The 26,587-nt window shown below is 39.5% G+C and overlaps 1 protein-coding gene across 10 annotated transcripts in view; it reads right to left on the reverse strand.

Annotated features, from left to right (window-relative positions):
* Positions 1-26,587, reverse strand: part of LOC140483773 (ERC protein 2) — an 830,166-nt gene that overhangs the window by 571,382 nt on the left and 232,197 nt on the right. For all 10 annotated transcript variants that reach the window (XM_072582317.1, XM_072582315.1, XM_072582316.1 and 7 more), the window contains 2 exons: positions 23,686-23,841; positions 10,347-10,514 (listed from right to left, as the gene is read on the reverse strand). In XM_072582317.1, coding sequence (XP_072438418.1) covers positions 10,347-10,514; positions 23,686-23,841 — 324 coding nt within the window. The remainder of the gene's footprint in view (positions 1-10,346; positions 10,515-23,685; positions 23,842-26,587) is intronic.

Consider the following 26,587-nt stretch of genomic DNA (forward strand, 5'->3'; position numbering starts at 1 on the left):
CATGCTTCAACTTCAATGTTCTTGTGGATTCACAGGGATAAGTGTGCAGGGCTGGGTTGTTTACAAGCATTTCAGTGAGACTTCAAGAATGTGAGGGAACAGCTCAATATGTTAAACAAAACAAGGGTGCAATGACTCAGAGGAGGCAGAACAATGCAGAAAATCTGTCACTATCGTGTCTGCCATAGACTGAAGGACTGCTGTTTAGGGAACTCATGGGGTTTACTTCAAGTCACAATAAGTTTATGTTACAGTTTATTTTAGATGCCTTGTGGAACAAATAATAACTGAAGAAAAAAAATCTCAAATGCATTTAATAGAGTTATACTTTCTATACTTTAACTCAAAAGGCACCTTAACTCCAAAAGAATCTCAAATTCACTGGAAGGAAACAGCAAAAGCATACCAGCCTTTGCATGAAGCCTTAATCCGGAGATGGTGTTGACTCTGCCGAGTTTTGGGTGTTTGTAACGATAGAAGAAAATGTGAATTTGAATATTTTTTCAAATTAAATCTCTCCAATCTCTCCTTGTTTAGTGTTATATAGTTCATGTTTTTTTTTCCTCTTGACAATGTATGTTTGTTAAACATACATTGGCAGCTCTTGTGAATCTGTTCAATAACAAGAAAACCAAAATATTAGGATCTAACAGGCTAGGTTGGACTCTGGACCAAGCTTGTCCAGTATTAAGAACAAAGCACAGTTTCACAACAGGAGATTTACTTGCAAAGTGCTTAAATACAAGTTAGTACCTGCTTTACACAGGATAGGGCCTTTAACTTTGTCACGTGGAAACAGAGGTACTGTTTAATTACACATCTGCTCCTCACCAGACGCTGCTACACCATTGCCACATAGCTACAGATAAGTGCTCACCATTATTTTCCCAAAACAAACCTGACCTATTAACTTTGGTCAGTAGGGCAATCCAGTTAAGTTTCCTCAAGCCTTCTGCCATTTTCACATAATGAGCCATAAGGATCTGGGAATAATATTGGTTTGTCTGATCATGTTAAATTTGATAATATAGCAGATTCAATAACAGAGAACTACTACTAAAATTATGAACTTTAGACATGTAAAAATGAAAATTTGTTTTTGACACAAGGAACAGAGCTCAAGTCAGAGAGTCAGAGTCATAGAGGTGTACAACACGGAAACAGACCCTTCGGTCCAACTCATCCATGCCGACCAGATATCCTAAATAAATCTAGTCCATTTGCCAGAATTTGGCCATATCCCTCTAAACCCTTCCTATTCACATACCCATCCAAGTGCCATTTAAATGTTGTGATTGTACTAGTCTATGTTACTTCCTCTGGCAGCTCATTCCATACACGCACCACCCTCTGCATGAAAAAGGTATCCCTTAGGTCCCTTTTAAATCTTTCTCGTCTCACCCTAAACCTATGCCCTCTAGTTCTGGACTCCCCCACCCAAAGGAAAAGACCTTGTCTACTTATCCCATCGATGTCACTCACGATTTTATAAACCTCCATAAGGTCAGCTCTCAGCCTCTGATACTCCAGAGAAAACAACCCCAGCCTGTTCAGCCTCTCCCTATAGCTCAAATCTCCGTTATGACATGGGGCAAACACTTCTGCTAATTTAAACCAGGCACACAGAAAAGCTCACCTTGCCTCATAATCTGCTCAACTATGAGTGACAGAGAACTACCCAAATTCCATTATTTAAAGAACAAAAACAATTTATTATTTAACTCCAAAAGAAACATGAAACATCAACTATCTGCTCTGTAAGCCTCCTTTGCCTTAACGACTTATCTACCTCCCACTCAACAACAATATACTGATCCGATAAAGCCCCTGTTAAATTTACAAAAAGATAAAGTTTCAAAACCAGTTACCATCTTCAGGTGTCGAACATCCTCAATCAGTAGATTCCCTCTGGATCGTTTTCAGTCTTCTGCTGCACAGATTATTCATATGAAAGGGTACTTTTCAGACAGCGGGTCTGCAGGCAGTTTGTATGACAGTAAGTGCTCTTGGTCTCTCTCTGGCTAACCGTTCAAAATGCCGGCTTTTTATGCCCCAAAACATCAGATCATCTCATTGGTTTATGTCATCAAAACAGTAAGATTCAAATTCTATTGGGTTTTAGTATCTTGGGGCACAGTTTAAGCTAATTGGCTAAGTTCAAATTGTTGGGGAAACACAACAACTCAGCTCAGCTATTTGTTTCACAGCGAAATGTTACAGTTTTAAATTTTCCAGCACACTCTGTGCCTGCTAGGTGCATGCCAGCTTTCACACTCTCTTAAAGGTACAGTACATGCCTTCAACTTCATAACACCACCAAACACCAGACATGTACCTTTTGAATGAATTTATGTAAATATGTCATATTTCATGGTAAGTTTGCATTCACATTATTTTCCCAGACCCTGGTTACGAGAACAAACCCCCAAAGAGGTTGGTGAAAACTGCTTCTTCCAAATCTCAATGTGGCATTTCAGTGACTTAGAATTTTCTAACAGCACCAGGTTGTTGGGTAAATACTTGTTATGATCATTCCAATGTGACAAAGCAGTTTTAAGTTAGGGGTCACAGCTTTCCATACACAAACCCTTGCACAGATATGCACATAATAACCCTTCATTATTGCACTGAAGCTTTTGTGAACCACAAAAATTCTAGTGTTTCAAAAAGATAAAAGATCCTGATGAATTTTGTCATGATTATATTTTACTAGTGTTGTCAAAACAAAACTATGGCTTCTATTAAATCAGAAAACTTGATCCATATTAAATTTCTTCTTGAACGGAGAACTAAAAGTACTGAACAATAATTACATAAATAGCTGTAATGTATTTTTACAACTACGTTAAAAACTCTAATAAACATTTATTCACTAACTCTATAATGTAATAATTAAGCCTTAAAATTAGATATAGATCATGTCTCACGCAAAGAATAATTTATGTTAAATTATAGAAAGCCTTGTCCTTCATATTTTATAAGGATAACTTCCACTAATGCATGAGTATGTTAATCCAGGAGCAGCACACTAGTTTGAGAGGCATAGAAACGATCTTGGTTGCTATGGCCTGTCTTGTTCACATCTTCCATCAGAGAGCCAAATATTGAGTGACAATTAAGCAGATGATGCTACACTGGGCCTCCTTGTGGCGCAGTGGTAGCATCTCTATTTCTGGAGTGGGAGGCCCACTCGCTCCAGTGGTGTATAATAGCATTTCTGAACAGGATGATTAGCTAAATATGTTATTTTTTTTTTTAGAAAGCACCCTGTAAAACAAAAATAAACAAACATTCCAATCTTTCCACCAATTCAGGAACTCAATAGCTTATGTCTCAAAGATAGTCCCTTTTTTCCAAAAGCTGTTCCTTGGCTGAAAGATACTTTGTCCTTGACTTTTTTCCAGAGGGGTAATAAACCCAGCCGGGCTCCAATCAGTCTGGTTTGGTACAGAGATGAAAAGGATTTTGAGGACCTTTTGTTTATATGTAACAGATAAGACTTCAGGTCAAAGTGGTCATGTTTTAGAAGTGACCTGGATAATGAAAGGGAGTGAGAGTGTGTGTTACTGGAAAAGCACAGAAGGTCAGGCAGCATCAGAGCAGCAAGAAAATCGATATTTTGGGCCAGAGTCCTTCCAGCAACACACACTCTACTCTTATCTCCAGCATCTGCAGACCCTCACTGTTTCCAAATGATAGGGAGTGGTCAGCTCTCTGGCTGAGCAATTTAGTTCAGTCTTGAACTGGTGAGTTCAACAGTGAGCTGTGTGGAAACTCTCTCTTTCTGCTCTTCAACTTCAACCTGTAAGCATGTGTTCCATTTATATTGGGTTTTAAAGGGAGTTTGCTTATTGGGACAATTGTGTGTATTCAGAACAAAATAATTAAGTCTGGTTTGGATTGACTGAGTTCTGTAGGGGTGTTTTATTCTGTTCTTTGTGTTTTCTGTGTAATTTTGTGAATAAACTTCTGTCTGTTTTAAAATCTAGTAGCTAGTAGTCAACCTAGCTAACTTACTCCGGGTAATGTTCACTGTACACTTACTGAAACAAATTGCAAAGTTATGGTCTGGGGCTGCCTGCTTTGAGTGGTGTAGCCTAGTCCCTAACACTTCATCTGATCACTGCTGGTGGGTTCACTATGCAGGGAGCACTACAAGCAAATCCTGGTGTATTTGTTTGTAAGATTCCAAAGAGTTCTCTCATGTACTCAAGGGACCAGGTATCTCGCCAGGGTGGGGGGGGAAGAGAATGGGGGAGAGGAGGAGAGAGACTTCTCAGACTCAACACCTGCCATCGCTATTGGTTTGGATTTGCCGGTGTTGAATCAGGTGAGATGCACTAGCTTTCGGAGCACTGCTCCTTCATCACCCAACAACCAGCTGATGAAGGAGCAGCACTCTGAAAGCTAGTGCTTCCAAATAAACCTGCTAGACTATAACCTGGTGTTGACTTTTAACCTTGCTATTGACTCATCTTCTCCTCCTAATCAACCAACACACACCTGCAATTGCTTGTGCCCGGGAACCCCCTCCATCCTAAGCCTCAAGTGGGTGCCATATCAGCAAGTTACCTCTGCCTAGCAGTGGAACTGTTCGAAACAAGATCATCATCAGCTTCTAATGAGTCAGCAACTACTTGGAGGTCAGATAATTCAGTTGGTTGGACAGCTTTGCAGAGTGATGCCACTAACAGTGGGGTCCAATTTCCGCACCAGCTGAGGTTACCATTAAGGAGTCTCTTTCTCAACCTCTCCCCTCACCTGAGGCATGGTGACCCTCAGGTTCAACCATGAGAGAGCAGCCCTATGCAGTAGGACTATAGCAACATTACTAACAGACGGAATTTTAGCCCTGGGGAAATGCTGACCTGTCAATTGCCAGGGTGGCACAAGATTTAATGTACGTTTTCAAAAAGAAAGGACCTAGACATCTCACTGGCTCTCAAGTTGACAGCAAGATGCCCACTGCCTCCATGAGATTCCGCCCACTATTATTATAGATATTCTTTCTTCCTCCCAGCAATCAGCATCCTATCCTTGGCAGGAAACTGTTACTAACTATTGGTCTCAAGTCGCCAATCCTTGCAGATTGCTTGGAACTCCCCAGTCTCCAGGGCACCACTGCAAGCAAGCCTGAGAAAATTAATTTCAGGCCTTTAAAAACTAAAACTTCACAGTTTTTTAAAAAGCTTTGATCAGTATTAAGATACTTCTGGGATGGGCAAAGCTTTGGAGACAGAAAGCATGTGAGATGATAGCCCCTGCAATGGAGAGAATTCCTTATGCTTACACAAAACTTGATTTAACAAAGCAGTCAGCAGAGTCGGTTCATGGCTACTGTGTGAGTAACAGTGTGAGGTTCAATCCAGCTGGGGTAAACTCAGGGTCTGCCCGTGGTCCTGTCCTATTGTAAAATCACAGCATGAGGTGTAGTTGACAACATTCAAACAAAGATGTGACCAGTCAAAGAATTATGGGTTTAAACATAACTTAAGACATCTATGAATGGACAGACTTCTAAATACTTACATAGTACAAAGTACTGTAAAGTTTTAGATACTGGGTAATAATATTTACATCCTGAGAAGGGCAATACAGCTATAGTCAACAAATAATTCAATTACACAAATCTTCAACACAGTATTACTTTTTAAACATTGCATTGATTTATAAACAAAACAATATCGCTCGAACATGAACCGTTCTTTTCTTGAGCATTCAAGGTCCAGTGTATAATTTCCGTACCCAGATGTGGCTCTCACGCTGTAAAGTTTACCCAACCCTGTATTAACCCATTAGGATGCTTGTAGAAAATATCCAGCTAATAGCTTTGATGTGACATAGTTAGCTTCCTTAGTGCCAAAATACTTTGCACATGGAGAGGCAATTACACTTAATCTTTCTCCAAAATTGCTCCCTGCAAATAGGGCAAGACATTAACTAGAATTCTTCATTTCTGCCCCATATGGGCAAGTGAGCAATTTTTGCAAATCAAACAATTTCTATCATACTTATTGCAAGGAAAAAACATTTTTAAAAATCCATTCCAACTTGAAAACTGAAATATTTGCATGTTACAAGAATCATTCTTCCTATCTTCAGTATGAAAACTTTGTAGTTAAATTCTGTTGCTTGAAATTAATGCTTTACACTACAGAGACTAGACAGCAGTAATTGCTCTTTCTAGAATTGCAACCTTATGAAAATGGTTAAATCCTCTGCGGTGCTTTTGCACTGGTTTGCCAAGTTTGATTAAAAGAAAATTGGACACCCCCACCCTATCAGAAATATTCATCCTTTGGGGATGGCTGAAAGATTGTACTGATCACTGCATCCACAAATCAAGAATGAAACAATAAACACTTTTTGTCAAGTTCAGTGAAAATCCAAAACATTTTTACGCTGGAATGAGAAAGGGACAGTGGAAGGAGAGAGACAGACACACAAACATGGGCATACAGAAAAATATTTAAAAACAGTTCATAACCTATATTGAAACATGTTTAGAATGAGCTAAGTTACAGATTCTAATAAAATAAAATAAAGCAATCAAATTGCCTTTACCATGAGTTAGGCAAGCAGAAAAAGAAAAGGGAAGAGCAAGGTCTTTATCAGATTGGGCCTGTACTTGTTGGAATATGGACAAATGAGAGTCAACCTCATTGAAGCATAGAAGATTCTTCAAGAGGACTTGAGGATGCAGAAAGAGTGTTTCTCCTTGTGAGGGAGTCTGGGACCAGAGGGCATAATCTCAGAATATGGGATTAAGACAGAGATGAGGAGGAATTTCTTAAGAAGAACAAAGAACAAAACAGCACAAGAACAGGCCCTTTGGCTCTTCAAGCTTGCACCAACACATTTTGCCCTTCCATACTAAAAGCGTATTCACTTAAAGGATCCAAATCCCTCTATTCCCTTCCTACTCATGCATTCACATCCAGGTGCCTCTTCTTTCAGAGATTAGTGAATCTGTGGAATTCTTTACTGCAAAAGGCTGGGTCATTACGTATAGTCAAGGCTGAGACAGACAGATACTTACTCAGTAAGGGACTCGAGGATTCATCGGGAAAATGCAGGAAAATGAACTTAGGCTTTCCAGATCAGCCATGATCTCACTGAATGACAAATCAGACTCAATGGGTTGAATGGGCTAATTCTGCTCCTGAACCTTATGATCTTTTGGTCTCAAGAGTCATCAAATCAGAGAAAATTGAATAGAGAAGTTATTTAACTGACTGTGCCTTTGTTCCAGTATTATTAATGATTTACTTTAAATTATTATCCAATTGACTGAAACAGTAATTGAATCATCTTCTACAGCCACTTATGATCAAATATTTTGTATAAACCCCCGAAAATATTTCTCCCAATTTTCCAGAAACCAAAATTTCTGTACACTTAGCAGCGATTAAATGATTAGTGAAAATCATTTTCCATTATCCCTCAGATGGGTCTGTAGGGACTTGATATACCACCTGATCTTTTGAAACATTTACTCTACAACCTTTTCTGTTTCAGGGACATTATTCTGTGTCTCTGGCGCACCCACCATCTGAATATTGCCAATCTGGGAAACATCCACTACTTTCATTCTCTGCTTTCTATCCTTTAGCCAATCTCTTACCAACATATTGTTTTACCTTTAATACCATGGACCTTAATCTCAAAGTTTGGCTCAGTGCTGAGCACTGCTGCCTCATAGCACCAGAGACCAGGTTCAATTCTACCCTCGGCCAACAGTCTGTGTGGATTTTGCACGTTCTCTCATGTCTGCATAGGTTTCCTCCCACAGACCAATGGCATGCAGGTTAGGTGCATTGGTCATGCTAAATTGCCCAAAATATCCAGGGTTGTGCAGGTGGATTAGCCATGGGAAATGCAACGTTACAGGGATGGGTGTAGGATGCTCTTTGGATGATCAGTATGAACTCAATGGGCTGAAAGGCCTACTTCCTTACTGTAGGGATTCTATGATTCTACTATCATTTGAGGGAAAAAAAACATATTTGTTGAGTAATGTTCTGGCCATAACAAATCAATGTTTACAAACCCTAATTAGCTATTACTTGCTTACTTCTTGATAATTCTGGAACCTAGTGGGAAAAATAAATATTTTTATTTCGAGCACCCCCAAAATAATTTCGGTCATAACTAGATACAGACTAAAAACTCTTCTGCTTTGGACAGGATCATTTCGCAGCCCCAACCACTACATTCACTTTGGCACCAATATGGCATTTTTAGATTCCTGCATCTTGTGAACTCTCTGAAGGAGGTTTGAAAGGAGGGTAGGATTAAAGACAATTTTGTGCTTTAGGACAATGCCTATTAGAAGTTTACCCAAAACCGCCCAAACTTATTGCAAATAAGAGAATTCCATCCCTTTATCCTGAATTACACTCCAGTTGAAGTCCCAGAATTGAAATACCAACTTAATGTGACCCACAGTAACATGTGTTTCCTCCTAAGCTCTAACTTACTTAAAGGTTCACCAATTGTCCTCCTTTCAATTGCCTCTAGCAGTCTTCTCACCCAAAGCAATCTTAACTGTTCAGCTGCTACTCTTTCAAAAGAATTACCTCAGGAATGAATGAGTCAAAATACCAGGTTCTGTGCTGCATGATTTTTGGACATGCACCATGCTTGAATTTTTTGATAATTTCAAAATCACCTGATTATATCTATTTCTTCTCCACATATGCATCAACAGTAAATCACATCAACCTTTAATGCAATTGATGTCTTAACTCCATATATATCTATTAACTATTTCTACATGTTCTCCCATCATCCTCCTTCATAAATGCAGCAAATACTCAAGCACCATGTTAAGCAATTTACTTTCTGCTATCAGAAAGTCACCTTAACTATCTTTTCTGACAATCATTCTACTTTTTATGTACCTAAACAAGCCTTAGCACTTCTGTGCAAAGTTGACCACTACTGCCATATTGCTGCCAAATTTATGTTATGATCTGGTTAAGAACCAGTAACATTTGTGTTTCAAGTAGACCAAGTTTGAAATTCCAGACACTTAGAGAATAAAGGCACAAGATTCCACAGGTTCTCAACAATTACACAAAATCAGAACATATATATATAAATGTATTAATACACACCCGCAAAATACTTACACTCCTACAACTAGAATTGACATGAGCTAAATATGGATTAACAGATAAACTGTAGTTCATCACCACATAGGATAGATTAAATAACAGATTCCGTCAAGACAGATCCCACATTCCTCTCAACAAATCTCAGGCATTCATGGTCTTCATTTCCATGAGACCATTGTCCCATTATTCCGGTCAGACTGTACTCCAGTGTCTGAAGAGAAACAGCCTTACAAAGCTGCACTCCAGCATTTATAAACAATCCAATTCTAGCTCTCAAGCTGCTTCTAGCAGAATCCAACTGCCCATGGGCCATCCTTTGCCCTAACGACACAGAACCAGCTACTGTTACTGACCCTTCAACTAAGGGAAGCAGCTGCTTTCTATCCACCTGTTCATGCTCCTCATGGTGTATGCATCTCTTAAATGTTTCTTCCTCAACATTTCCTGTTCCAAAAAAGGCAAACCAAGCTTTTGCAGTCTCTCTTCAGAGCTAAAACACTCTATCCCAGGCAGCATCCAAGAGAATCTCCTCTACCTGCTCCAGTGCAATTACATTCTTCATATAGTACAGTGACAGAACTGCACTCAGTATTCTAGCTGTGGCCTAACCAAAGTCTGCAACAGCTCCAATAGAACATCCTTCCTCGTATAATCTATGCCTCAAATGACAAAAGAAACTGTAGCATATGCAATAAGTGACTGTCCTCGAACAGTGCCACTTAAGAAAATGTTTTAATTTGCCAATGATGAAAATTAAGCATTTCATTGAATCTAACTATTTAAAGTAATCGAAAGACACAAGTTAATTTTTAAAAGTCTCTGTAAGATTAAGTCTTGGCAAGTGCCCATAGGCTGATGTCATTTTCTTTCTTCAAGAGATTTATCGATCACCTTCTCATTGAGCAATGACCAAATAATGTCTTACAATCATTTCATGTAGTACACCAAGAGCTATCTATAACAGAAATCTTGCATGAATGCACACTTCTAATCAGCTTTTCTCATTACAGATTTGTATATCTATTTATAATAGAAACCATCTATAATTTTACTCCACCCAAGTATGAAATCTGGCTTCAATTGCCCTTTACTATACTAATGAAGATCAACTGCACAGAACAGTCATTATTTTGTAGAAAGTCCAAATCAAATGTTCAGAACTACATCAAGTTCAGAATTCTATCAAGTTCACCCATGACAGATGAAAGTCAAGTGTCCTGAATTTACCTCTGTTTGAAGTATGGCAGCTCTCTGTTCTTTGGCAGTGAGTGATTCTTTGAGAACCTCAATGTGCTGTTTACAATCAGAATTCTGATTGTTCAATGTTTCAAGCTTGGTTTGTAAGGCAAGGAGTTCAGATTCCTTCTTGGACAAATCTTGTTTTAACTGGTCGATCTATAATTCAAATAACATACACCAACATTAAAAAAAAATGAGGAAAATGACAATTCATAACAAAATAGTTGATTTTACTGATCATTTGGCTGAAGCCAACACACTCCTTCACATAACAGCAACACTGCTTAATCAACACAGAGTATTTGTTTTCATTATCTGACAAATGAAAAATTATTCTTCAAACAAATATAATTTTAAAAAACATTTCTAAAAACATTTAGCCATAAATTACACATAATATAATTCAACATGGGTAAAATACGCAGGCATCCAGTTCCTTTATTGAAAACCAAACTGAACTGAAGGAGGTTAACAGGCCAATAACAGTGGCTACCCTCGGCATGCTGTACAGTTCAGGAAGAGTACAATGTGAGTTTTTAATATAGTCTTTTAACACTGTACATCATTACGCTGCAATTACTACAGTGGGCTTCGGTCAAATAATATTAAGAGCCATACATTTAGCAACACTTGCAGAAACAAAGTGCAGTGTTTCCACGTTGTTTTTCAACAGTAAAGCCAAGGATATTGTAAATGGCACCACAGGAACATGGCCATTCATGAGCAATACAAGACCACAACAAGTCTATCTAACTTACATTTGTCACCTTCGTAAATGCACAGTACAAATGTACCAAATGTGTAACAGTGGAGAAACCTCCACTCTCAACACGTGTCTACAATTTGTTCATGTATTTAAAAGGTGTCTGAACAGACTCAAGTTAGCACCAGGACACAATGCCATGACACTAATTACTGAAGATACCTGAAGTAATATCGCTGCTTTCAAACTGCTAATATCAAATAATTGGCTCTTCTAAAAGAAAACTGAATGTATTGTAAGGCTCATTTAAAAACTACAGCAGTGGTACTACTTCACTTCAATTGCCAGTTGTAAACATTGGCAAGGAACTTCCAAGGCGTTTAAGATGCATGTATACAAACTACAGTCACTCAGACGCTATACTTCCAAGGATCTTGCTAGGGCAACAAATGTGGTCTTGCCAATAATGCAGTCATCTGAATATGATAGTGCAAATTACTTATTTCACAGTGCAGATGGCAGTTGGTAAAGAAGTGAATATAAAGTGATAGCAAATCCATGAAGGAGTTTTAATCAAAAATCACAATGTGGATTTAACTTAGGAAACACTAATTTCATAATACCTTGTTGGAACTGTATTTATTCAATTGGCTGTAAAGTTAACATTTAGGCAGTGTTGCAAGAGATTCTGCAATAATGCCACACCTATAGGACCACTTATCACAAGTTAAATATATATTATATAAACGATTTCTCCTCATTTCAGTTCTAAAGGAGGCCGTGCCCTCGTTTCCTAGTCTTTCCCATTAGTGAACATAGAACATAATAATGCAGTACAGGCCCTTCGGCCCTCAATGTTGTGTCGACTTGTGGAACCAATCTGAAGCCCATCTAACACCTACACTATTCCATTCTCGTCCATATGCCTATCCAATGACTAGTTAAATGCCCTTTAAAGTAGGTGAGTCTACTTCTGTGCAGACAGTGCATTCCACACCCCTACTACTCTGAGTAAAGAAACTACCTCCGACATCTGTCTTATATTTATCACCCTCCAAATTAAAGCTACGTCCCCTCGTGCTAGCCATCGCCATCAGAGGAAAAAGGCTCTCTTTGTCCAATCTATCTAACCATCCGATTATCTTATATGTCTCAATTTAATCACCTCTCAATCTTCTCGTTAACAAAAACAGCCTTAAGTCCCTCAGCTTTTCCTTGTAAGACCTTCCCATCATACCAAGCAACATCCTATTAAATCTCCTCTGAACCCCTTCCAATGCTTACACATCCTTCCTATAATGCGGTGACTAGAACTGCACACAATACTCCAAATGTGGCCACACCAGAATTTTGTACAGCTGCAGTACGACCTCGTGGTTTCGAAACTCAATCCCTCTACCAATAAAAGCTAACACACTGTATGCCTTCTTTACATCCCTATCAACATGGGTGGCAACTTTCGAGGTTCTATGCACCTGGACACGGAGATCTCTCTGCTCATCAACACTACCAAGAATCTTACCATTAGTCCAGTACTCTGCATTCCTGTTACTCCTTAACTTTTCCATATTAAACTCCATTTGCCACCTCTCACGCCAGCTCTGCAGCTTATCTATGTCCCTCTGTAACCTACAACATCCTTCATCATTATCAACAACTCTACTGACCTTAGTGTCATCCGCAAATTTACTAACCCATCCTTCTATGCCCTCATCCACATCATTTATAAAAATGACAAACAGCGGACCCAAAACAGATCCTTGTGGTACCCCACTAGTCTTCTTTCAGCTAGCCAACTTATGACCCAAACCGTTAAATCACCTTCAATCCCATGCCTCCATATTTTCTGCAATAGCCTACTGTGGGGAACCCTATCAAACACCTTACTGAAATCCATATACACCACATCAAACACTTTACCCTCATCCACCTGTTTGGTCTCCTTCACAAAGAACTCAATAAGGTTTGTGAGGCACCACCTATCTTTCACAAAACCATGTGACTATCCTTAATTAACTTATTCCTTTCTAAATTATTATAAATCCTATCTCTTATAACCTTTTCCAAGACTATACCCACAATCAAAGTAAGGCTCATTGGTCTACAATTACCAGGGTTGGCTCTACCCCTCTTCTTGAGCAAAGGAACAACATTTGCTATCCTCCACTCTTCTGGCACAATTCCTGTAGACAATGATAACAAAGATCAAAGCCAAAGGCTCGGCAATCTCCTCCCTGACTTCCCTGAGAATCCGAGGATAAATCCCATCTGCCCAGGGATTTATCTTTTTTTTACACTTTACAGAATAGTGGAAACATTTTCCCCAGCCCAGTCTATCTAGGCCTCTCAATAGTCTGCAAGTTCACTGAAACCAGTCAAATATTTCTATACTTCACAATATTTATCAAATGAATTGTTTTTGCACTTTTTCAGTCAAAAAAAAAAGTTTCCAAGATCAATGGGCTCATTGTCCAGTGTGTGACAAATTCACTGACTCCATTGAACTTGTGTCCCATACTCTGTCATCCTAATAGGCCAATCTTCTTGACTCTAAAGCTCATAACTTCCCTCTGCCCAACTTGAAACCTCTAAACTGGACACATCCTACTTTTGTCCATGAAAAGTTAATTGCTGGTTGAGAACATTGCTTTACACATAAAAGCCAGTAGTTATGATTTTCATTAAATAACGTGAAATATTGTGGTATTCAATCCCCAACAGACCAGCAAAAAATTCACTAAGCTATTTAATGGAAATGGAACTTGACTTTAATTAATCACTAGATCATTGGAACTGAAAATGAATAAAGATATCCACCCCATTGTTATAACCTTTGCTGTTCCAAACTTATAGTGTAAAACTTCCTCATCAGGTTTCAAACTACTTCTCTGCAGTCAGGTCAAGAACAAAATTTCAATCTAAATTCAGATTTGAGTGTTGCTGCAGAACAGAAAGTGTATTGCACAAAAACGATGGTTAAAACATGAACAAATGAAAACAGAAGACCAAAGCTTACTAGAACTAGCGGGAGAAAATAGCAGCTTTCTTCAGACTGCAGATTGCTTTCTTTTTAACTGCAGAGAGATACACCAGCTCCCCTTCAGCATCCGAAGATTTCTCACTGTATCACTTACATTCACAAGCCATTCAGTTACCCAGGAACTCAAGTTGCTGTTATCAAGCGGATAACCTTAGGTATCCACAACTAGTCACGACAGCACTAACCTTACAGCTACTTACTGCCACGATATCTTACTTTTATGATTACACTCCAAAACTACGCCATACGTTTTAAACCATTCCCCACTGCTTGTAAAGCAGCATTATAAACATCACCCACAATGGATTTCCCAAACTTTTAAAAGTTCACCAATTCCATCCACCAATCTCTGCTGTAAAACCATTCTTTTCCCAACTCAGTGCACAATGACAAATAAACCAAAATAAACAAAAGAGGTCTTTACAACTGAAGCATCTCAGCTTGGGACCATTAGTTCTGTAACACAAGTCTTAGCACAACAGCCAGCATGATGTCTGGGCTCATAATTGTGGCTTTATTAATTCAGCTATTTTGCTATCAAGAGAGTGAAATAAATTAGTTAAAGACAGGGATCCATGATGGTTGGATCATCAGAAAGGTGGATCATCTATTTGTCCAGCTGAAGGATGGTTGCAAAAGCTTCAGCAATGCCCTTAGCAGTCACATGCTGGGCTCCACTCTTATTGATGATGACTCATAACAAATTGTCAAGGTGGATAGAGAAAACTGCCTCCATAACTGTGTCATATAATAATTTCACTGTTGGTACTGCAACGTTTCCACGGCTTGAAGAAGCAATTGAATATGACCAGTACACACGGCCAGTTCCATTATAAAGGTGAACACAAATATTTATAATCAGAAATGTGAACACGGTCTGTATACAAGTGTCAAGTTTATAATTTTGAAGTATAAACATTAATCATTTTTGTTCCAATTTATTGTTAAGAGAACATAAGGCATGAACAATGGAACCGAAGGCTCATCATTTCCTCAAGCAGATAATCAGACTGATACACCAAGAGTTTATTTGCGCCCAAACTAAATTCAATGAAAAGACCTTTGTTCTACAAATGTTGGTCATCAGGTTTCTTCTTTTTTTCCTCATCATTTATATAAGCTCAACATAGGCCTTTTATGAGAGAAAACATTTAAGGGCAGAAAAATAAATAATACTGCCACCTCAAAAGGTCACCAGTTGAATGGAAGGATTTGTATTATATTTTAGAACTCATAACATAAAATTAATTATGGATGGATCTGGTGAAAGAGCTTTGTGAAGATTCATCAAAACATTACTGTGTTCACAAGGGATAAAATAGGTTCATTTTCTTGAAAGTTCGTTTTATAAATTTTTAAATAGACAATAACTAGCATATCAGAATACGTAATATTCTTCAATTAGTCTTCAAAAAGTAAGTCTTTCTCGTGGGTTATTTTGCCCAGTTAGTGCAGTTCAAAGGCTAATAGCACTTGGCATTTTTTGATTCAGAGATAGCACATAAAGAATGACAAAAATGCACAGCCTGAAGCAATGTTTTCACGGACTTGGTTATCACTTATCTGTCACAATCTTTCTACTTCATCCAGCATTTATTTTTATGAGCACAATGTTCAAATTCCACTAATATATAAGAAAAATCAAAGCCTTAGTTATAACCCAGTTATCTTGTTCATATTTTATTTTGTTAAGATTGAAGACATATTGACGAATGCACAGAATCTGTATGGAATCTTAGGAGGCATTCGCAAGGATTGTTATTTGTTTTAGGTTTAACGGTCATTTCCAAGAATATAGTGCCTATTTATGCAGTGATGAAAATGAAAAAATGAAAATAGAGAATCAAGGAGTTTGCTCATTCTTCACAAAATCTGACAATTCAACAAATTACAACAATTTAACAAATTACCCTTGGCCTGTTAACCTTCTGCAGACCTGTTACAATCAGGTGAGGAGGAGTGAATTAGCTCTGCTAAACCCCCTCAATTAGTTACAACAAATATTTTATTTCTGTTTAGCATGCAACTATATCTTACTTCAATTAAAGTGTAGCGCTTGCGCTTTGCAAGAGGTGTTATTAATAAACATTTTAAAATCATTCATTTCTGAATTTGGAATTTTAAAGCATATGGCTTTATTATGTGTCGAAAGAAGTTTAGTGAATAACTTGGAAGTATCTCTGTAGCAATGGTTTCAAAGTGTCAGAAAGACACTTTTAAAATATGTTTTTGTTTACATTTGGAGAGTTTATGAATGAACAACATTACGAACAGTTCAATCTGATTTGAAGACTCTGGAATGTGAGTTTTGAGAAGATTTGTAGCTCAGGTTGAAATTTTGGATGTAGGTCTGCTCACTGAGCTGGAAGGTTCATTTCCAGACGTTTCGTTACCCTACTAGGTAACATCTTCAGTGGGCCTCAGGCAAAGCAATGCTGAAAATTCCTGCTTTCTATTTACATGTTTGGGTTTCTTTGGGCCAGCGATGTCATTTCCTGTGGTAATGTTATTTCCTGTGAAGTCACTTCCTGTTCCTTTTCTCAGGGGTGGTAGATGGAGTTTAACTCATTGTGTTTGTTGACAGAGTTCCGGTTGGAATGCCATGCTTCTAGGAATTCTCATGCGTGTCTTTGTTTGGCTTGTCCTAGGATGGATGTGTTGTCCCAGTCGAAGTGGTGTCCTTCCTCATCCATATGTGAGGATACTAGAGAGAGGGTCATGTCTTTTTGTGGCTCGTTGCTGTTCATGTATCCTGGTGGCTAGTTTACTGCCTGTTTATCCAATGTAGTGTTTGTTACAGTCCTTGTATGGTATTTTGTAAATGACATTAGTTTTGCTTGTTGTCTGTATAGGGTATTTCAAGTTCATTAGCTGCTGTTTTGGTGTATTGGTGGGTTTGTGGACTATGATGCCAAGGAGTCTGAATAGTCTGCCAGCATTTTCTGAGATGTCTTTGATGTAGGGGAGAGTGGCTAGGGTTTCTGGGCGTGTTTTGTCTGCTTGTTTGGGTTTGTTGCTGAGAAATCAGAGGACTGTGTTCATTGGGTACTCATTCTTTTTGAATAGTATTTGAACAGTTTAGGTGATTTTCCTCTGCTCTGCTTGGTTCCTCTGTGCTGCAGTGTGTGTTGGCTTGTTGAAATAATATTCTGATGCAGCTTCATTTGTGGGTGTTGGGATGAATGCTTCTGTAGTTCAATATTTGGTCCGTATGTGTTGTTTTCCTGTAGAAGCTGGTTTGAAGTTTCTCATTGGATGTTCACTCTACTGTGACATCTAGGAATGGCAGTTTGTTGTTGTTTTCCTCCTCTTTAGTGAATTTTATGCCAGTAAGTGTATAATTGATGGTCTTGAAGATTTCCTCTAATTTGTTTCATTTAGTGATGACAAAGGTGTCATCCATATATCGGACCCAAAGTTTGGGTTGGATGGTTGACAGAGCTGTTTGTTAAAGTATCTACATTACTGCCTGTGCCAAGAACCCTGATATCAGAGATCCCATGGGTGTCCCGTTGGTTTGTCTGTAGGTTTGTTCTTGAAGGTGAACTGTGTGGTAAGGCATCGGTCCACTAGCTTGATGATACTGTCCTTGTTGATTAAGTTAGTGGTGTTTGGTTATATGTCTTTGGGTCTTCTAATAGTGTAGTCAGTGTTTCCTTGGCCAGGTTAATGTTGATTGATGTAAAAGGAGTGTTTTTCCTGGGCTCAACGGGCACCCATACGTTGAAAAAAGACTTTATAAAGTTTTGGTTTGGTCAGTTCAGTTCTGTAGATATCATGCCTATGGTCAAATGTGTAAAGCAGCTATTTCTAAGGATGCAGAAAGATCCTTTAGTGCTGTAAAACAAATATTCCCTTAGTGGAAGGAATTTATTTTAAAAGTTACAGACCAAAAGACTTTGTTTAAAACCCAGAAATGATAATGTGAGGCTTAGCCATATGAAGAATCAAGGAAGGCTATCAGCTTCTCACCACCTTTTCTCTTGTCTTGAGTTGCTCTTTTATTTTCTATTCCCTCCCACTGATGAGTTATTTCTTTATTTGTGCTCTCTTTCAAGTGAATGCACTATGATTTCCATTTCCCTTTCTAGTTCCAGCTAATTCATCTGCAATGGAATACTTGCTAATCAATTGATTCATCAATCAGGTTTGCACTGCTGTTTTTTCAAGTTCAATTGTTATGCCATTATCTCAGTTACATTTACCTTCCTAGCCCATGATTAACTCTAAACCTAACGTTTCAGCCACTTCAAAAGCCCAATCATAGAGTCATAGAGATGTACAGCATGGAAACAGACCCTTCGGCCCAACTCATCCATGCTGACCAGATATCCTAAATAAATAGAGACCAATTTGCCAGCATTTGGCCCATATCCCTCGAAACCCTTCCTATCCATGTACCCATCCAGAATCCTTTTAAATGTTGCAATTGCTAATACCTCCTCTACCACCTCATTTCATAAACACACCACCCTCTAAGTGAAAAGTTGTCCCTTACATCCCTTTTAAATCTTGCCCCTCTCACTTTAAACCTATGCCCAATAGTTTTGGGCTCTCCTACCCTGGGAAAAAGACCTTGGCTATTAACCTATACATGCACCTCATCATTTTATAAACGTCTATAAAAGTCACCCCTCAGCCTCCAATGCTCCACGTAAAACAGCCTCAGCCTATTCAGCTTCTCCCAAGAGCTCAAACCCTTCAACCTTGGCAACATCCTTGTAAATCTTTCATGAACTCTTTCAAGTTGATCATCATCTTTCCAATAGCAGGGAGACCAGAACTGCATACAATATTCCAAATGTGGCCTAACCAATGGCCCATACAGCTGCAACATGACATCCCAACTCCCATACTCAATGTATCAACCAATAAAGGCAAGCATACTAAATGCCTTCTTCACTACCCTAACTACCTGTGACTCTACCTTCTAGGAACTATGATGCTGCTTTGTTCAGTAACACTCCCCAGGACCTTACCATTAAGTGTCTAAGTCCTGCCCTGATTTGCCTTTCCAAAATGCAACACCTCACATGTAAACTAAAATCCAACTACCACTTCTCGGCCCACTTGCCCATCTGATCAAGATCCGGTTTAACTCTGAGGTCACTTTCTTTGCTGTCTAAACTTCTAATTTTGGTGTCATCTGCAAACTTACTAACTATTAATCTTATACTCACATCCAAATCATTTATACAAATGATGAAAAACAGTGGACCCATCATCACTCATTGTGGCACACTACTGGTCACAGATCTCCAGTCTAAAAAGCACTCCTCCATAACCACCCTCTACCTTCTACCATCGAGCCAGTTTTGTATCCAAATGGTTAATTCTCCCTGAATTCCCTGTGATCTAACCTTGCTAACCCCAGTCTACCATGTGGAACCTTTCAAATGCTTTACTGAGGTCCATATAGATCACACCTACCACTCTGCCCTCAATCATCTTCGTTACTTCTTCAAAAAGGCCATGTTGACTATCCCTAATCAGTCCTTGCCTTTCCAAATACTGTAGATGTAAAACCTATCCCTCATAATCCCCTCTAGCAACTTACTCACCACTGAGATCAGGTTCACCGGTCTATAGTTCCCTGGCTTTTCCTCACCACCCTTCTTAAATAGTGGCACGACGTTAGCCAACCTCCTGTCTTCCAGCACCTTACCCTTGACTATCAGTAATACAAATATTGCAGCAAGGTGCCCAGCAATCGCTTTCCTAACATCCCACAAAGCTCTGGGATACACCTGATCAGGTCCCAGATATTTACCTACTTTTATGCATTTTGAGACATCCAGCACCTCCTCTTCTATAATATGGATGCTTTTTGAAATATCACTATTTCTCAAACATCTCCACAGTAAACACTCATGCAAAATTCTCAATTACTATGTCACCCTTTCCCTGCGGTTCCCCACACAAGCAGCTTTGTAGATCTTTAAGAGACCCTACTCTCTCTCTCTCTCTGGTCACTCTTTTGTTTGTAATGCATTTGTAGAATCTCTTTGGATTCTCCTTCAACCTATTTGCCAAATCTATCTCATGTTCCTTTTTTGCCTCATGATTTCCCCCTTGAGGATACTCCTACTGCCCTTATATTCTTCTAGGGAGTCACTTAATCCTAGCTGTCTAAACCTGACAAATGCCTTCTTTCTCTTGATGAGAGCCTCAATTTCTCTAGTCATCCAGCATTCCCCACGCCTACCCATCTTGCCCTTCACCCTAACAGGAACAGACCATCTGTGGACTCTTGCTATGTCATTTTTGAAGGCCTCCCATTTTCCAGCCATCTCTTTAAGCAAATAGTCGCCTCCAATCAACTTCTGCAAGTTCTTGCCTAATACACTTTGGCACCTTCCTCCAAGTTAGAACTTCAACTTTTAGATCTGGTCTATCCTTTTCCATCTCTATTTTAAAAGTAATAGAATTATAGTCGCTGGCCCCAAAGCACTCCCCCACTGACACCTCACTCACCTGCCCTGCCTTATTTCCCAAGAGAAGGTCAAGTTTTGCTCCTTCTCTAGTAGGTACATCCACATACTGAACAAGAAAATTTTCTTAACACTATGGCAGTCCCAGACTATATTTGAAAACTTAAAATCCCCTACCATTACAACCCTATTATCCACATAAATAACAGAGATCTCCTTATAAATTTTGTTTATTCTTTGAAAATTGTTCTCAAGGAAAATCTCTCTGCACCAGCCACAGCCATTTTGATATAATAACGCACAAAAAACCTGGCAAATATCATTTTATCCTTTCCCAATTATTTGTACACCCATCCACAATGAAACCATGGCTTTGTTCGGCTTCAAACTTCCATTTTTGCTCTGGTCACACTACTCTGTTGGTCACAACGTAAAATAAAAATAATTATTCTGGTTACCAGGATGATTAATTAATTATCGTCTGTCAGTTTTAAACAACAATCCATCAACCAGGTTTCCTAATAAATTCAATGGCTGGTTTATCATCAAATGTCACACTTAGAGTACCATTGAACAAAGGGACCGAGAGGTGCAGGTTCATAGTTTCTTGAACATTACGTTGCAGGTAGACAGGGTGGTGAAGGTGACATTCAGCAACTTGCCTTCACTGGTCAGAACACTGAGTATAGGCATTGGGACATCATGTTGCAGGGCTGCTCAAGATATTGGTGAGGGCATTTTTGGAGTATTGTATACAATTCTAGTCACCCTGCTCTAGGAAGCATGTTAAGCTAGAAATAACAAAGAACAATGAAAATTTACAGCCCAGGAACAGGCCCTTCGGCTCTTCAAGCCTGAGCTGATCCAAATCTACTGTCTAAACCTGTCGGCCAATTCCTAAGCACCTGTATCCTTCTGCTCCCCACTTACGCGTGCATCTGTCTAGACACATCTTAAATGAATCTACCGTGCCTGCCTCTACCACCTCTGCTGGCAATGTGTTCCAAATGCCCACCACCCTCTGTGTGAAATACTTGCCGCGAGTATCCCACTTTCCACCTCTCACCTTGAAACCGTGACTTCTCGTTATTGAATCCTTCACCCTGGGAAAAAGATCGTCTCTATCCACCCTGTCTATACCCTTCATGATTTTGTTAACCTCAATCAGGTCCCCCCTCAATCTCTTTTTTTCTAATGAAAACAAGCCTAACCTATTCAACCCCTCTTCATAGCTAGCACCTTCCATACCAGGCAACATCCTCGTAAACCTTCTCTGCACCTCTCCAAAGTGTCCACATCCTTTTGATAATGTGGCAACCAGAACTGTACACAGTACAGAAAGGATATAGAAAAAAATTTACAAGATGGTTTGGGGTATAAGGAGAGGTTGAATAGGGTGCAACTATTTTTTAACTGGAAGGTAGGAGGCCAAGAGGTGACCTTATAGAAGTTTATAGTTTACAAGCAGGCATAGTTTTAAGGTGAGAGGGTCCTGAGGGACAATGTTTTCACAGAGAGTGGTGCGTGAAGGGAATGAGCTGCCACAGTAAGTGGTAGATGCAGGTACAATTGCAATATTTAAAAGACATTTGGACAGATAATAGATAGGAAAGATTTAGAGGGACATGGGCCAAACATTGGTGAACATAACGAGGTCAGTTTGGGAAACCTGATTGGCATGGACAAGTTGGACTCAAGGGTCTGCTTCCATGCTGTATGACTCTATGAGGAGTCTCCAGACAGAAGCCATTGCTCTTACCATCAGGAATTTGGTCTTGGGAATGCTTTATGCAGCAGTCCTGTGTGATAAACATTTAAAATGGTTCACAGAATCCCAAACCACCTGCCTTTTCACAGTCTTGAGGAGTCCATTCACATGCATGCAGATATGAGAGAGATTGCAGTCCACTTTTCACTATTTGAGGAAGTTAATGCTCAATGTCTTTATGTATTTCAGTCTCATATGCCCAACCTTTGGCCCCCTTGTGCACAGGAGCACAGACAGACCTCCTCATGGGCCTACACTAAAGGTAACCATGGACAGATCCAACCAGTAGATCATGGAATGGATTGTTAGTCCTAATTATCTGCCACTCTTTTTAATAGATCTGCATCAGATGTCCTTCAGGAGGGCGAATGCAGTGTCGACTGTCACATTTGAGGCCCTCCCTAACCGGCGGGTCTCAGCGGGGCTGGAGGGCATTGTTCCCACTCAAACTTCAGTGAAATTTAAAACTTTGTTTTTACAAGTTTTGATTTTTGTATCAGAGCCATTTTAAGGCACCTTTCACTATTAAGTTTGTTCATTTGTTCTTTTTTAAAAGAGTAAAAAGAGACACATATGGGCATGCTACACAGGTGACTTCCTCTTTACCATCAGGGATCTGGCAGTTGCACACAGTGAAGAGAAGGTTAGGAGAGTTTATGGATGCCCCAGGCACCCTGTGCTTATGTGCAGCATCGAGGAGTCTGTGCACCATGCACGTGTAGGTTGGGCTGGACTGTAGCCCTTAATTCACTTTTGCAAGGGGGTTGCTCCACAAGTTTTGCCCGAACTTCAAACCCACCCTCAAATTTGGCCATTCAGTGTAAAATAGGGGCAAACACATTGGAGGACCTCCACAGGGGTCTGCTCCTGGGTCTAATTAATATGGCCATTAACAGGACTAGACAGCAGGCTGTGGAGAGGATCATTACTCTACTCATAGATACCTACTTCTCTTCCATAGTTACGTTCATGCAAGGGTGGCAGAGGAGTGGGAGCATGTTGTTTCCATCAGTAAGCTTCATGGCTTCCATGACTGATGGATATAATCTCTCCTCAAAATATTATCTTAATTTAAATTGTACATTTGCTTTGAAATTTGGCCCATTAATGGGCCAGTACCTCTGTTCATAAGGTAATTTGATTTTCAAGTACATTTGTTTTTTTGAAAGAGTATAAAGAGACACTTATTTACACTGGTAGGGTTTTAGAAGGTTAGCACAAGGTTAGAATATAAGCATTTGGAATATTTCACTTCATGAACAAATCAAAAACTAAGTAAAAATGGACTCCTGGTCACATTTTTAACTAACTATCTGAAGGGCTCAACATGGTACTTGTCATATGATCACTTAGAAATCTTACACCTATCCAAAAATAATAATCACCTTATTTTTCATGAACTTTGAATGACTCTTGTAAACTTCCATCTGTTTAAGCTCTTCTTCCCGGTCTTCAGTACTCAGAGCTCCGTTGGTCTTTAGCATTTGAATTTCATCCTCTAAATCCCTAATATTTCTCTCCAGTGAGGCAATCTTGGTATCCTAAGGGAGAAAACAAAATTACAATTTCTAAATTACTGCAGCTGTTATTATATGCCACAACATTAAAAAAAATCTCTCTTCTAAGTTGATCAGCCATTGAAGTGAAAACAGCAAAATATCGTTTGCAACAAACACATCAACAAAACAAGAACAGTGGATCATTGAGGTTTGTGTCACTGGTCTCCAGGAACTTACTTGATTATCATTAGAAATCAGACAAGAAATTATCCAGGCACCTTTTTTTCTCAAACTGACCTATAAAATTACTACATTTTGGCCTCTACCTTGTGACCATGCGGCAGAAGTGGGGTGACAGTGTGTTAAAGTTATAAATCACACAACACCAGGTTATAGTCCAACAGGTTTATTTGGAAGCCCTAGCTTTCAGAGCACCGCTCCTTCATCAGGTGGTTGTGCCAAGATTGTTCAGTATCCTTTAATTCTGACCTATGATAACAGTACTGATGCTGGAAAGTCTGAAATAAAAACAGAAAAAGCTCACAAATTTGTAGCAGGTCATGGCAATACTTCTGGAAGGAAACAAAAAACAGTTAACATTTCAGGTCTGTGATCTTTCATCAGAACTGGGAAAATAGGCTATGTAATATTCATTATAAGCTCAGAGATTCCCACACTTACCATAGTCCATTTCCTTAAACTCCACACCCTGTAAGGGTTCCACTCCTTTCTCCCAGTTCTACCATCACCATTGCACCAGTTCTGATTATGCAACCTTTCACAATAGCATGTCTGAAATGTCTTTTCCTCCTTAACCAAGGATTAACTTACACCACCCTCCTACCCTCATAGTTAACTAGACACTTGACCACAATTGACAATTCTCATACTTTTGTGCTCAAACCCTTCCCTCTCATCCAGAACGGTGATACGGATGTCAAGCATCCTCACTTTGCACCCATCATCATTCAACTAACCAATTTGTTATTTCTACCACCTCCAGCACAATGCCACCATCTACCCCTCCCTTTTTTCCCAGCATTCCTAAAGGATCATACATCCATAACACCCTGGGGTCCACTCCTGCCCATGACACATTTTCAAGCAAACACTGAGATGAGCCTTTTAAACAGCTCACGCCTCAGCATCCAAGGCCACAGACATTCCTTCCAGGTGAAGCAGTGACTTATGTGTACTTCTTCCAATCTAGCATTTGGCGTCCAAAATGTTGTCTCCTCTGCAATGGAAGACCCAGAAGAGATTGGGTGACTGCTTTGTGGAACAGCTTCCAAAAGACCATGCAAGCATGACACCATGCTTTTGGTGACCTAACATTTTAATACACCACCTTATTCTCACTCGGTCATCTCCATCTTTGGCCACTGCCTTGTTGCAGTGAAGTTCAACAGAAGCTTGAAGAACAGTGCCTCATCTTTCAATTCTGTACTTCACAGCCTTCTCAAATGAAAAGAGTTGAATCATTTCCTGCCATAATCTCTTGATAATTGTTTCCTTTTCTTTGCACATTTTGGTTTTCCCCTTTTTTTTATTGCTATCAGCAGCACACCTGTTCCTGGCAAGTTTTGCTTCTTTTCTTGCTTCATCACCATTTGCTTTAGATTTGGAAAACTAGCTCATGTCGCTCAATCGCTGGTGACTTTCACCCTATCAGAAACCTTCCTCCTTGTCCCATCGAAACTTTGTTCGAAACTTTTACATCGAAGGCAGAGACAACAGTGGAAGTGATTCAAATGAGAAAAAATCTGACACTGCTTTTCTGACCCAGCAGTGAATCCGCACAACTGCTGCCTCTGCTGTTAGATTTTCAAGTATCTCTGGACATCGGAGTGTGTCTAAGAAAAATGAACAAACTGCAAAATTTATAGCTGACCTTGGAGACACCTGTGTGGGACAGCTCACAGCAGGGGAGCAGCTCAGTGGATAGTTTGTAAATGTTAACTTATTAGTTTTATTGTGGCAAATCTACAATAGTGAGTGGAGTGGGTTCTGTTTTTGGATGATATGTTTTATTGAGATCGGTCTCGTGATTAAAATTTAAAAATACAAAACATAGGTACAAAGTTAGCCTGCAGCAGCGGTTTTAGAGCAGCAAGACTGTGCTATTTTCTGGATCTCTTGATTGTTAAAGTGGAAAGATGGTAGAGTGACATGCTCTTCCTGTTGAATGTGGGTGGTTAGGAAGTGTTTCCATCTTATTTTTGAATATGCCTGCAGGAAGGTCATGAATCCTATTGGATTGGTTATAGCAGCAGATACGGGCAATAAGGAATTTACAGAGGCTAGCAGGTGTGATGGATGGCAGTTACAGGAAAGGAGAAAAACCACAGATATAGTCAGGTAGATGGGTTACCTACAGGAAAGTCCAGAGGGGTAGGCAAGTCATGCAGCAGTATCCTGTGGCTATCCCCATCTCAAACAAGTATGCTGTTTTGAAAAAATGTAAGGGGTTATGGAGAATGTAGTACCTACAGCCAGGTTTCTGGTACCAAGACTGTCTCTAATGTAACAAGGGGTATGGCAGGTCCAAGCAATTGGTTGTGATAGGAGACTCTCCAGTCAGAGGCAGACATAGAAGTCTCTGAGGCCAACAGCGAAACATTAGAATGTTGTGTTGCCTCCCTGGAGCGAAGATCAATGATATCTCAGATCATTGGAATGTCTTCTGGGGTAGAAGTGACTTGCATAAAAAGGACAGATTCCACCTGAATCAGAAGGGAGGGATACTGGCAGGGAGACTCAGGAGGATTTATGTAAGTATGAGTGAGAG

Source organism: Chiloscyllium punctatum, chromosome 12, assembly GCF_047496795.1.
Source record: "Chiloscyllium punctatum isolate Juve2018m chromosome 12, sChiPun1.3, whole genome shotgun sequence".
In the NCBI taxonomy this organism is placed as follows: domain Eukaryota; kingdom Metazoa; phylum Chordata; class Chondrichthyes; order Orectolobiformes; family Hemiscylliidae; genus Chiloscyllium; species Chiloscyllium punctatum.